This window comes from Ixodes scapularis, unplaced genomic scaffold (genome assembly GCF_016920785.2).
Source record: "Ixodes scapularis isolate PalLabHiFi unplaced genomic scaffold, ASM1692078v2 PGA_scaffold0__279_contigs__length_252992795, whole genome shotgun sequence".
Taxonomy (NCBI): Eukaryota; Metazoa; Arthropoda; class Arachnida; order Ixodida; family Ixodidae; genus Ixodes; species Ixodes scapularis.
In genome coordinates this window covers 90259315-90273696 of record NW_024609835.1, presented here as the reverse complement: position 1 = coordinate 90273696, position 14382 = coordinate 90259315, and the positions used below count along the sequence as shown (strand labels likewise).

The following is a 14382-nucleotide window of genomic DNA, read 5'->3' as shown; positions in this document are numbered from 1 at the left end:
ACCGACTTCGTTACATCGAGGTTTAACTGTAGTATGTGGAGGAAAACCAACCAAACTTCACAAATCGGTATGTTATATTCAAATGTCTGTAGTAACCAGGTCTGTTGTAATGAGCTTAGACTGTAGAAATGGACAAAAAATATGATACCGATTTTTTATAACTTCTAAATAGCTGCAAATATATTGATTGAAAAAGAAAGTTGCACAGCCGCGTGGCTTCTGGTATCTTTCTCCTCCTCATATTATTTCTTCATTCCCAGTCCACTTTCGGTTTCGAGAATTTTTGTTTTTTTACTTTATTAGAAATATATCTGTCACTGTAGTAAAATATTGATTGGGTAGTCTTCTGACCCCATAATAGTTTGCCTGGCAAAAAATAAAAAAATTTTTTTGGGGTGGGGTGTCAGTGTCTTTTTAACACATAAATGGGTGAATGTCTATTCGTGATCAATTTACTATGGTCGTCCCAGCACGCTATGGCCATGCTGGGAAAACCAGAGCGCTGCTGGTCATGGATTGATGTTTTGTGTCAATCCACCCAAACTCTCCTCTCTTGCTGATGCAGGCACCTCCATACTGTTGTAGCACTCTTCTATGAATCGCATAAGGTTTCATATCCTCCGTCAAAAACAATCTGATGACTGCTCGCCACTCCCCAGTGGTGCAAACAGCTAAGGGTGCTGCCCTTCTGTATATGCTGCCTTTCCTGTTAAGCATGTCATACCACCTATTAGGCAATCTGTGCCTCCTATAAGAATGTGCACTCCAAGACACTGTTGGTAAGAACAAGCCATACCCGGTCTTCTCTATTTTTTTTCTTCTCGGCAACAAAGAATTGTGACCCAAACTATTACAGTGTTGGAAAGTGCTCAGCTGAGGTACTAACCTCAGTGGTAACTTTTGATTCCTTCCAGTACCCTCCAAAGTAAAATGCAAAGAAGTGCCAAAGTTGTGTTTGTGGCCACAGTGTCACACACTGTATCTTCCTTGCAGAATACTTAGAAATGCCTATAGTGTTCGCTTCGTGATACAACGTTACTTTTTGGAACACCTTCTTCCTCCTTTCCCACCTTTCAACCCTAAGCCTCTCCTGCCCCAAGAGCTTGATCCCTGCCCCTGAGCAGGGGTAATGAAGAGTCACATCCTCTTATTTACGCTTTCTCTTTCCCTCCTCCACCACCCTCACTTCCTTGGAGGATGAAACTAAGAAGATTTTCTGCCTTGCAGAAAACCTGAGATCTATGTTGACATTTCAAGGTCCATTTCACCCAAAACATTCCAGTAGTGGTTTTGTTACAAAGAACATAATTATACTAGTCATGTGCTCAAAACGTGCGAACAAAAAGGGCAAAAATTGAATTCCTAAAGCTGAGGACCACTTGAAACAAAGCAACTGTTCATGCATTCTGAAGTGGCTGACAAGGTAGTGATCACTTCGATATAAATAAATTTTTTTTTAATATTTGATACACCAAAGAGCATGCTGGGTTGGTAGTCGCACATAATGCACGTGCTGACATCTGCAGTAGCAATTTCTTAATTAAAAAAAAACCTACAATAAATGGCACTTTGCACATCCACTTGTCGGTGCCTTATTTTAGTCCTTCACTTATAATCTTTCCTTCAAACAGGGTGGGCACGCACAGCATACGCTTACCCAGTGCAGGGAAATTGAATTCTTAGCAAAAAAAAACATGGCCAAATGTAACACATCACCACTGCAGCAGTTCCTGTGTGAACACAAAAGACCGCAATTGCAACAGTCATGTTGAGGAAGGAGTTTCTCTGTGTGAAGCCAGTCAGTAAATTTTACTTGCTTTTAATCACTCCAGTGATAAAGAAAATCTGGTGTGCAGGATGTGTGCGGTTACTTCCTTATGCGTTTTGTTGGAGCGGCCCGACAGTTAGCCCCGAGCAGCACGAGAAAGCACACGAGACTCACCAGAAGACTGACGAATGGAGAGATTATGCCACCAATCCGTGCAGCTACCGATGCCAGCCCCATCCCGACGTTCCTGGGAATGAAACAGTACCGTATAACCTTGTTACTACAGATCTGGTTACAACAGGTATTCAGTTATAACATACCAAATTTGTGAAGTTTGGTTGGTCTTTCTATCTATGCCATTGAGCCAACTTCGCTTATTACAGATTCTGTTATAACATACATTCAGACATAATGAACTACATCAAGGAGTTTGTAAGGAGTTTACAATTTCATTATAGCAGACTCTTCGACAGAAGTCATTATTTAGGACATTACGCGGCTTTGGTTCGGTAGCAGTGGCATCCATTGTGCTAACTGATGTCATTGCGCTTGGTACCTCAAGAGCCTTGCATGACCCAAAGTGGTGACAATCATCAGTAAAGCTCAATAAAAAAATTTTCAGCCTTTCCACTCTGGTGAGAAGGAAGACCAGCGAAGCTGTACTATGGTGGGAATGAAGTAATGGCCGGCCGTAAGTCGGCAAGCCAGAGTGAAAAGGCTCGAAAGGTTGCCGCCATCTACGAGCAACGGTGTCAACCAGACAACCGGAGCTGTCCAGAGTGTTGCGTCGACATTTATTTGCTGGTTGACACGATCCTGAGCAAACTAACCCTTGAAGGTGTACTCCGGCGATTTTTGAGCTATCTCAACTAACTATATTTTCTGACTCCCCGGCCTTTGCCCTTCCCGGTATGCTATTTTGTATCACGAAATTCATAATAGTTATTGGGAAATCGGCAAATTAAAATGACGCAAAAACCAACATTCAAATATACCCGCACTTTTCAGTGCCGTGACGTCAGTGGAAGGCAAGCTTGCCAGTCGAGCGAGCAGTTTAAAAAATAGAATATGCCAATCATTTGTTTCGTGCTGGAGCGCGGGGACCGGAGCGAGCTTCCAAAGCATTCATCTGACACTATGAAACTGCTTCGAATCAGTTGGGAACAAATTCTACAGTCCAAACAGTGAACCCCTGCACTTCCACTGACGTCACTTTTTCGTTGTTGCCAGTAGAGACTTTCAGTGTGGAAAACACGGTGAGGACCAAAATTTTAAATTCAATAACTTCGTGAAAAAAAATGAAAGCCTTTTACGAATCCCTGTAACGCCGAATTAGAGCGCAGCTCTTGAGGAGGAGGAGGGAAGGGCACTGGGGGGGTTAAACTAACCAGGGGAGGGGTCACGTGACCTTGGGGGTCACGTGAGCCCCAATGCCGATGATGTCATCACTGACGACGTCATCAGTGACGATGACGATGCGGGTACCGATGACGTCATTAGTGACGTCACTGATGACTTCACCAGTGATGATGACGATGACGATGTGAATGTCGGTGACGTCATCAGTGATGTCGCTGATGACGTCATCAGTGATGATGACGATGACGATGCGGATGCCGGTGACGACATCAGTGACGTCACTGATGACGTCATCAGTGATGATGACGATGACGATGCGGATGTCGGTAACGTCATCAGTGATGATGACGATGCGGATGCCGGTGACGTCATCAGTGATGATGACGATGACGATGTGGATGCCGGTGACGTCATCAGTGATGATGACGATGACGACGTGGATGCCGGTGACGTCATCAGTGATGATGACGATGACGATGTGGATGCCGGTGACGTCATCAGTGATGATGACGATGACGATGTGGATGCCGGTGACGTCATCCGTGATGATGACGATGACGATATGGATGCCGGTGACGTCATCAGTGATGATGACGATGTGGATGCCGGTGACGTCATCAGTGATGATGACGATGACGATGTGGATGCCGGTGACGTCATCAGTGATGATGACGATGTGGATGTCGGTGACGTCATCAGTGATGATGACGATGACGATGTGGATGCCGGTGACGTCATCAGTGATGACGATGACGATGCGGATGACGTCATCAGTGATGATGACGATGACGATGCGGATGCCGGTGACGTCATCAGTGATGATGACGATGACGATGTGGATGCCGGTGACGTCATCAGTGATGATGACGATGACGATGTGGATGCCGGTGACGTCATCAGTGACGATGACGTCATCGGGGGGTCACGCGACATCGGCGGGGGTCACGTGACCTCGAGGAGGGGGTCACGTGACCTCAGGGGGTCACGTGACCCCGGTGGGGGGCTCGCGCGGTGCCTTATGGGACATTTCCCATGATGCACCGCGCGGTTCCGCCGACGGCGACGGCGACGCCACTCAAGCCGGAAACGGGCCCCTAAGAGCTGTGCTCTAAAAATGAAAGCCTTTTACGAATCCCTGTAACGCCGAATTGGAGCGTAGCTTTTGAGGAGGAGTAGGGAAGGGTACTGAGGGGGGTCAGATCACCTGCGGGTAGTCACGTGACCCCGGGAAGGTCACGTGATCTCGGGGGAGGGGGGGTCACGTGACCTCGGGGGGGGGGGGGGGGGTCACGTGATTTCAAGGGGGGTCACGTGACCCCCCCCCCCCCCCCCCTTGGTTACGCCGACGCCGCTCAGGCTGGAAACGGGCCCCTAAGAGCTGCGCTCTAAAAAAGTGAAAGCCGTTTACAACTCCCTGTAATGCCGAATTGGAGTGCAGCTGTTGAGGAGAAGGATGTAAGGGTACTGAGGGCCACATGTTCTCGGGGGGGGGGGGGGGGGGGGGGGGTCACGCGACGTGGGGGGTCACGTGACATAGAGGAAAGGGTCACGTGACCCACCTTTGAGGTCACGTGACCTCGGGAGGGGGTCACGTGATCTTGGGAGGGGGGTCACAAGACTTGGGGGTGTCACGTGACCTAGGGGGAGGGGTCACGTGACTCCCCAGGCCACGTGACCCCCCCCCCCCCCCCCGTCACGTGACCAAAATTTCCCCGCGAGATTTAGAGGGGAAATTTTTCCGCTAGATCTAGCGGGGAAATTTTTCCGCTAACTTTAGTGGGGAAATTTTTCTGCTCAATTTAGCGGGGAAATTTTTCCGCTAGATTTAGCGAGGAAATTTTTCCGCTAGATTTAGCTGGGAAATTTTTCTGCTAGATTTAGCGGGGAAATTTTCCCGCGAGATCTAGCGGGGAAATTTTCCGCCAAATTTAGCGGGGAAATTTTTCCTGCTAGATTTAGCGGGGAAATTTTTCCGCTCGATTTAGCGGGGACATTTTTCCGCTAGATTTAGCAAGGAAATTTTTCTGCTAGATTTAGCGAGGAAATTTACCCGTAATGCACCCCGCAGTTACGCCGACGCCGCTCAAGCCGGAGACGGGCGCCTAAGAGCTGCGCTCTAAAAATATTTTGACCTAATACAGTATAGACCACTTACAACGTAACCACTTATAGTGCAGGACCGGGTATAACGCGGCTTTTTTTAAACCACCGGTTCGTCTCCCATAGAACTCCATGTAATTGCATACCGCTTAAAATGCAGGCGCGCGAAGGGAAATACCGGTTATGGTGCGGTTTCTGGAACAGCCCGCCGACCGACCAATGCAGCGAGCACGCTTCCCTGTGCGACACTAGATAACGGCGCTAGCCGCAAGCGGCACTCGCGGGGCAAGACGTGGGGCAAGGAGGTTGCTCGAAGAAGCAGGGAGACGCGAAGAGAGAGGCTTCAGTCGCCATAGCAACGGAGGGACGCACGCACGTGTCGTTCACGTGCGTGCGTCCCCCCGCTGCGTTGGAAAACAACCGCAACGACAGACCAATCGCAGGTCGAGGAGAAGTGTTCGCGCGCGTTGCATGCCGGTCGCGGGCCGGCTGCTTCTATCCGCAAACATGGCGGCGGTTGTAATTGTCGACGTAGATGGCGTGGTTATGGTGGCTAGCATAGCGTGGTGGAAGCTCATCGTTCCGCGTAAAAGCGCTATTCTTGACTGTGAATTTTCGTTGTGTGTCGCTATGATAACCCAGCACGTACTATAAGGGAAGATCCACGGACTCGTGCGGCGATGTCGTGGCGGCACTCTCAAGACGGCAGAAACGCCCGTGTCATCGTGTTTGTTTACTTCGACTACAGTGGTGATTTCTAAGCATTTGTATTTTCGAACATCGCCTGGATTTCTTATTTGGAGCATTTCATGCCTGTGCTCAAAATGAAGGTATTACTGGCGCGTACCGTATAAAGGATGCGAATTTTTACGCGTTTTCATTACCGGAGAAAAGTGATTAGGGTTAGCAATGCTGAACGCTTGCAACGTCCGTCCGCAACCCCCGACGCCGTTAAAAGGCTGCGTCAGGCAAAAGTCCCTTATTTCTTTCAAAATGTGTGACACACTTGAGAGAGAAGCGAGAGAAGTGTACTAGTCTGATGAAATAACGACTTTCCTCAAACTAAGCTTTATTTTTCATCTAATAAATAACGAAACTACGTACAAGTACCTTGGTGTCACACTGTCATCAGACTGTTCTTGGAATGCTCAAGTTGATGATGTCATCCTAAAAGCTGGCAGGGCGCTCAATTTTATTCAACGGAATTTGAAATGTTCACTACCCGAATTAAAGAAAACCGCGAACTTAACATGTGTTAGGCCGATTTTAGAATATGCCTGCGCCGTCTGGGACACTCCGCACGTAACCTTGATTGACAAAGTGGAAAGAATTCAAAATAGAGCTGCTAGGTTTGTACTGGGTCGTTATGTGCGGAGGGAGAGCTGCACTAAAATGAAAAGCGAATTGAATTGGGAACTACACTCTTCTTGACGAGAAAAGTTGAGACTGAAGTTTTTATTTCTCATATATAATAATAAAACTGGCATTAACAGAGAAGTATATTTAAAACACCCACATTATGTTTCTAGGCGGACTGACCACGCTTTCAAAATCCGAGAGTACCACGCCAGGACGAACATGTATGCAAATTCTTTTTTTGTTAAAACCATTGCAAAGTGGAATAGGCTGTCTGAAGACCAGGTGTGCTCTACAAATGAAGATGTATTTTTTCAAAACTGTAACCCCCCTGCAATAACGCCTCCGGGCTATGCGGGGTAATCTTTGAATAAAGAAAAAAAAAAAGAATAACATAAAATAAATTCTTTTACAAAGGTAAGTTGTCTGACGGCACATATTTTGGCCTGAAAAATTGATGTTTTGGATATAGTGCGGTACCGCTTATAGTGCGGATTTTCGCGACTCCCGCAACACACGTTATATGCGGTCTACACTGTATTTGGGATACTATTTTGGCGATGTTGTTTGGCGAGTTTAGCGAAATTTCAAGCAAATCGGGGACCATGAAGAAATCGCCGGAGTACCCCTTTAACAGCTCCGCCGTAAAAATCGTTGCCTTCCAAAGTTTGCAAGTTTCAATAAACCAGTTCTCTTGTACAATGTAAATTCACATGTCAGTCTCACTGATTAGAACAGATTTCAGTCATATCCACCTCAGAGTGCGTAGTAAAATTAGCTGCATTCTCCACACTTCTTTTACAACAAACCAAAATCTTTGTCACTATCAAGGCCTGTTATTAGAAATGAGTTTATAGTTACGTCAAATAAAAATGCTGAAAACAACTCCCACAGTTTACACAAGTCTCACAAAGGTGTAGGCTATGTCCTCGTGGCACATGAAGGTGTTATGAAAGAGGCGTCACAACAAGGGCGTCTATTGGGTCTGAATATTTTAACAAAATTCTGCAAACTCGTGTGGAAAAAGAGTTTGCATGCCATAAATGGTGCCAATGCAATGACACTGCAGATTGTGACCAGATTGTGGTGCCAAAAAGAATGAGCAAGATGAAAGTGACCAGACGTCCCGATTTAGGCGTGGCAGGTCCTGCTTTTCTGTCCGTGGTCCCGTTGTCCCACATGCGTGCCTGTGGGACGGTGTTTTCCCGCTTTGGCTCCCCCGAATCCCGAATAGATAAAAGACGCAGCTAGACTAAAAGATAGCACCAGTGGGAGGGTGCTTTCCCAGAAGAATGTACAAGATTCGCTTGGCAGAGAAGGTGCTGATAATATGGGCATGTTATCTGCAAAAATCAATACATTAATACTAAAGAAATATGCATAAAAAGAAATGTGTGCGGTCCATATGAAATACTGAAAAGGTATGATTTGTTACCAAAATTTAAAGTTTTCAAGCCTTACAACACTATTAGTACCCCCTTCTCCTTCCTCCCTCCCTCCCTCCCTCCCTCCCTCCCTCCCTCCCTCCCTCCCTCCCCCTCCCTCTCCCTCTCCCTCTCTCCCTCCCTCCCTCCCCCTCGCCCATACTAGTCGTTTTGGGGCTCGAGGAATATGATCACCTTAAGCAAGATTCACGTTAAAACGTTAATTAGAAATTGAATGACCATTGTCATTATCGTCAAACTATGGTGGAACCTTGGTAATCTGATATCATATTCTTTCTGAATTGAGTATGATTCGTGGAATTTCCACAGTCCCGTAATTTGTCGCAGAAATAGGATTGGATAACGTGAGCGCTCAATACACACCTACTCGGTTAATTTGATGCAGTAGTATTTCCGGTTACGTTTTGTGGCCCGTTGTTGAATTTGGGTGCAGGGCCACCCAAATTCAACAACAAAAAACTACATCCAACGAGCCTCTATATCTTTTTTTTTAATGCGACAGCATTAACTGTTTCATAGAGCAAGCCGACGTCATCAGCTTTGAAACCACGCCAAACTGCTCTTTTACACCGCTTCGATCCCATTGGCTAGCGCGCGTCCACAGCCAACGGCATCTTTTACACCGCTGCGACCCCATTGGCTAGTGTGCAATGACTAGGCTCCCACTCGCCAGACATGCAGCGCCATGGGGTGGGCAATTGTTGAAACTGACGCGCAGACTCGGCCACCTCATGGCGCTGCGCGTCCGTCAGCGCCCCAGTCAGCGCGCCAACACGCGTAGAGCAAGATTGATGTACATGCTTTCGCATTCACAACTCATAAGAAGTGCTTAGGTGTATTTTTTTTTTGTTCCCTGTTTGCTGATCTTATATGCACTCACAAAGTCCTTTCTTCCCTCTCGTTTCACGTTATTGTCATAGTTGTTGCATTACTCATAGTTTGCTGTTCGACTAATTTGCGTTGTGCTGTTCACAAGCTCGTGGTTTTTTTGCTGTGGCGTAGGAGCCACAACCCGTGGTCTGGCACGTGATTTTAAAATAGCGAATACAGCGGTGCACTTGTTTCAACTTCAAAAGGAGTTTGTCAATCATCAACCATTTCTTTAGATCCCAATTGTAGTGCTCTCTTTCTCAAATGCAATAATAAGAGCCATATAAGTCTGCAAAAGTGTCTGGTTTCTCAAGCACAACCTACCTGACAATTGTGGGCATCAGTTCTGCAGAGTACAGGTAGATGATAGCAAAGGACATGGAGATGCACATCTTGGCAACCAGTGAAAGCGCATTCTCCACCGTGGCTCCGTACACAACTGAAAAAGTGTTATAACACCGCCATCACATGTAAACTCACAAAGAACTTTGTACATCCTACCTTGTTCCATATATGCACAACCAAAATAGCAATTTTGGCATGGAAGGAGACAATGGTTTGCTAGAAAGACAATGGGACTGGCTTTCAACATTGAAGCTACGTTAACTTGCAAATCAACATGCATGCAGAAAGTACTATTATCACTAATCATATTTTTTCTGCCTTGTGCATATATGACAGAATTTAAAGGTCAATAACCAAAATCGAAACAAACACCGTGGTGCGATCATGTCCCTTCTGTTAAAGCCACGGCTTATCTACAGGAAAAATTTAGCACAGTCTCCAATATTAATTCTATCACGCACAGGCTATGTCAAGTCAGCAGTGGACTGATAAATAGAACACAAACAAGCAACAAAAGGCACTCAATAGATTATCTATTAATGAATTCAGTTATGAAAACGAAGAAAATTATTGTTCTTGCAATAAATGTTTAACTTTGCATGCCCATTTAATTTTCGACTCCGAAGGGTTACTTTCTTGGGAATAAAAAGAGTTAATGAAACTGTTTCAGAAGGGGATAGAACTCTGGACAAGTTTTGGAGACCAAAGTCAACTTACTTCCCCTTGGGACAATGAGGAACTGTAATTTTTTGTTCCATATCACCGGAATAATTCTTTCACTTGCAAAACATATTCTCTTTAGTTCTTAACTCTTTCTATACTACGTGGAAAAGCAATGATTTTTAAGGGTAGGACAAAAGATTTCTTATTTTAAGAACTACTCAGCATATATCACAAATTATGATAATCAAAATGTAGCCAATAACATGCTCTTTAGACAAAAAATAAAGGTTTACCTTAATTTCTAAAAAGTTTGTCAAATTTAAATTTTAAACTTCGAGTTTATGCAAAAATAAGAACAAGAAGTCTAAACATTTGCAGCTACATTATATCATACTATTATTTTTAAAAATCCTAACTGTACAAAGTGTGCCTCATACACTCCACTATCACCTCTAAGCTAGCTGATACTGCCTTTTTTTAGTTCGTCGGCACGAGTACTTCTGCGGCATCGTGCCATTCAGAGACGCTGTTGCATGCGTAGTGCATGTCCTCCAGAACTTCCACCTTTTATTTTTTTTTGCCACAAGAGCTCGGTTTGTTATAGCACTGCTCTAACTTTTCACTTGCTGGTATTTTTACGGCTCGCGATACACATAAAATGTGCGCCCCAGCTCAGGACAGCCAATAAAGCTAGAACGACGCTCTCCAACGAGCACTTGTCAATATTCTTGACCTCGGAGATGAAATGTCGCTGCAAGAACTCAAATCAAACGGTCCAACATCATTCCTAGTCCTAAATGTTGCTGTCATAAAAAAAAACAAGCAGCAAAAGCCCTTAAATCATGCGATTGAGGACATCTTTGTAGCGATCCCCAATGTCAGCAGGACGCCGTATCTGACAGGTGTGACTGTCATGCAGTGATTTATTTTCGACGGCTCACCAGCTTGGGAGAAAGTGCAAAATTAATGCTGTAGTTCTTTGGCTATCCACGAGATGGCGCAATGTGTTCCTGGATGCCAATTCGAATTTGTCAGACTGTGGAAACCGTTGATCACGGGTGATCAATGGCTAACGGGCGTGGTACGGAAGGAGTTAAGACGAGGCGCCACGGTGACCACCTTGATTGTGCCAGCCGGGACTCATGTTCAATCGGTAAATACATGAGTCCCGGTTCAATCGGTAAAAACACGAGCCTCGTCTCTTCTAGGCGACGCCCAAAATTCAGCACCACAGCCTATCTAGAAGATGTTAGCTTCAGTTTCACGTGGTAGATGCTGCGAGGGCAAGGATTTTGGTGCGTACAGGACGTAAATTGATTTGCAAGAGGTCTTTAACCCTTAGAGACACAGTGGAATATGTGCCGTAAACTGAAAGGTGACAACGACTCTCGTAGGCCCGGAAGGAAAACGCAAGAACCATTCTCAGTGTCAACTATTTTGTGTTACGTTGTTAAAGCTGTCATAGCTTTGGTGGTGCTGCAATGCTGTCCAAGGTACTACTCGCACGAGCATGTGCAAATGAGATGCGAGACAAAGTCACGTGCTCTCGTGGAAGTGCGGAGCTGTGCCATAGCGAAAGCCACACTAACCTCAACGACGTGGCACGAAACAGCCGACACCAAGTATACGAGCACTGAAACAGTGACGAGGACGAGCGAGGAGAGGGGCCACTCACAATGAGAGGCGAACTGGAGTGTGATGCAGGCCGCGCTGCCCAGCACCATGGTTCCGCACAGGGACAGCCTGCGCCCGGCGGTGCTGAGCAGCCATGCGGAGAGCAGGTAGCCGGGCACCTCTATGAGCCCGGACAATGCTGTGCTCAGGTACAGGTCCCCGCCCAGGGAGCTGGCTGCCATCGTTAGGGCGTAGTATGTGATGCCATTCACGAGCCTGCACGTGTACGTTTATCGGCGTGGCGTGTAAAGGTGGGTTCGCACACGTGCGCTCGAGTGTGTTCGAGTGCAACGCGTTGCCTCATAACTCACTAGCACACTTACCGGAGTTAAAAGAACGATGCACAAAAAATTATAAAAAGATGTACGCAGCTCGTTGGCATTCCAGGGCCACCTGACAGACGATGCCGATGTGTCAAGCAGTTACGAGGGAACGCAACATGCTCGACCACACTCAAATCTAAATGTGTGAAGCGAATCTTAAGATGGACCTCTGCGGCTGCATCAATTTCTTCGCATTAAGAAATCTGGGTGCCAGTGTCAGTTCAGAGGTGTAAGTTTCAACCGAAAATGCTGATAACAACCCAGGTACTGGTAAAAATAAGGCGAAACAGGTTCGTCAAGAAAAACACCAGCTTGCTGGTATTCGCTCCTCATTAATGGAAAATACAGTAGCCTTTCTAGTTGGAAGAATCATGACGAAGAAGTTTTACGAAATGTGCGACCACCGTTGCAACCAACTATGGCTAATATGTCATTGCACATATTATTCCGGCATTACACAGCCGACGAGACTGAAAGCTCCTTTCATCACTGGCCTTTATACTTCTTGGGCGTCATCATACCCATTCAGTCAAAAGGGAAGAAACAAGCACAAACTGGGATGTGACGTGACTTGGTTGTTCAGTTCTGCAAACTGCTTGTAAGCAGCTAACATTCAGACTAACAAAATCCACCGTCCTTGCATTGTCGTGGCAAGGCAGTTGGAATAAAAAATGTAGGTATTGTGTTGCTTCGCGGTGGTGTCGAAGAGATGAACTTGCTAAGGATTCTTTGCCTTGGCAGTGCGAGCATCGTCCTGCATGGTGTCTCTGAAAGCAAGCCTCCTAAAGCTAGTGCTCCAGCGGGAGAGGGATGCAAAGTTATACAGTTGAACCTCAATTTGACGAAGTAACCGAGACCCGCTGATTATTTCGTTAAATCGGGAACTTCGTAAAATCGAGAAAAACATTTTTCGAGCATAGGATGCGTGGCGAATCTGAATTTGCTCACTAGATCAGGAAATTTGTAAAATTGGGTTTTGTTAAATCGAAGTTCAACTATAGTCTCTTGCAGTTGCATGGCTTAAAGGGGCACTGACACATCAAGATCATATTTTTTTTATTATCCGAAACGATTGAAAACGATGCCAGGACATTACCCTCGAAGTTCGAAACTTGGGAATTCAGTATTTCTTTATTAAAAAAACAATTTCCAAATGCCGAATTTGAAGTTCCCGCGCGATCCGCGCCAGTGCAGTGAGTCAAATTTTGCGGCCTCCGGCGACTCGACTTTCTTTCCGACCTCCGCTCCACCACGCCGTTGCCACGGCGACCCGAAGCGAGGGGGAGGAGGTGAGGAGGCGGGATAGAAGGGTGCTAGCGCAGGAAAAAACCGGTTGCTCTCCGACTGGCCGATAATCCTCTGCTCGAGCGCCGCCAAGTTTTTCGAGGGAGGATACAAATCCAGGAAGCAACATCACACCGAAATCTGATTTTTGGTATTTCAAAAAGAAGGGCCGTAGTGCGTTCGCAGTTGCGTTAAAAAACATGGTTTACGATTGCCGTTCTTAAATGTTATAGAAATGTCGCCTACAAAGCTTCTAAATTTCCTGATTTTTGACGTCATCGATCAGAAGAAGCGAGAAGGTGAGCGCGGGAAATATAAACGACAAAAATAAAAAGGCGCGCGCGCGCGGGAAACTTTTTTTTCGCGATGCGGTTTTTTTTGCGTGTCTATGACTATAACTTGCATCGTTTTAGACAATAAAAAAATATATGATTTTGATGTGTCAGTGCCCCTTTAACACCTTCCGGATAGCAAGGCCACAGTGCTGGATTTCCTATGTGACATGCCGGAGGTCTGAGTGGGGCACAGATCACACGAGTTCCAACCAAATACTGACACAGCACCTACGTAACACTCTTTCGCCACAGTTTTACAGAGAGCTGCTAGGAGTCATCCCTATAACACATTGGGTTTAAGAAAAAGATGAGCATCAGGCTGGAATAACCATCACTTACGAGCCATTAATATAAGGTTTGTCGCAAATTCTTGCGCTTGAGAAAAGAACCAACTGTGAACACAATCTGATTATTTACTACACTAACTGTAATGTCAAAAAAAGAAAAAGTATTGCACACAGTTCTTATGCTGCACAAATTATTTCTTACAACATTTGATTGTGAGAAAAAAAAGCATTTTGACCTTGAAATATGGACATTTTTATAAAATAACAATTTTCAAATGTCTTAGTTCATCACATCAAGGGAGTTAGTAATACTATGCAGGGAACTGAGTTTTTCTATCTACCTTTCTTGAGGTGAAAACGAGTACATAGTTAGCTCCCTCCACTCTTCAGTGTATATCTCTTCAAAGTATCTTGAGAGCCTCCTATACAGGTTGCTCAGGAGTATAGGATAGAGGCACCATATATATAAATGGATTACTAGGAACCCAAGGACAGCCCAGAGTACCCACAGCGATTTCCTAAGCTCATAATCTTCCTCGATTGTCCCTGCCCCTGAGCTAATTGTTCCTCCCG

General features: G+C 45.7%; 1 protein-coding gene across 1 annotated transcript in view; it reads right to left on the bottom strand.

The window, feature by feature from the left end:
- Nucleotides 1-14382, bottom strand: part of LOC8052558 (solute carrier family 22 member 15) — a 34528-nt gene that overhangs the window by 11234 nt on the left and 8912 nt on the right. Inside the window, exons 4-6 of the mRNA XM_029991687.4 lie at nucleotides 11582-11796; nucleotides 9223-9337; nucleotides 1943-2015 (exon numbers count right to left, since the gene is read on the bottom strand). Of these exons, the coding sequence (XP_029847547.3) occupies nucleotides 1943-2015; nucleotides 9223-9337; nucleotides 11582-11796 (403 nt within the window). The remainder of the gene's footprint in view (nucleotides 1-1942; nucleotides 2016-9222; nucleotides 9338-11581; nucleotides 11797-14382) is intronic.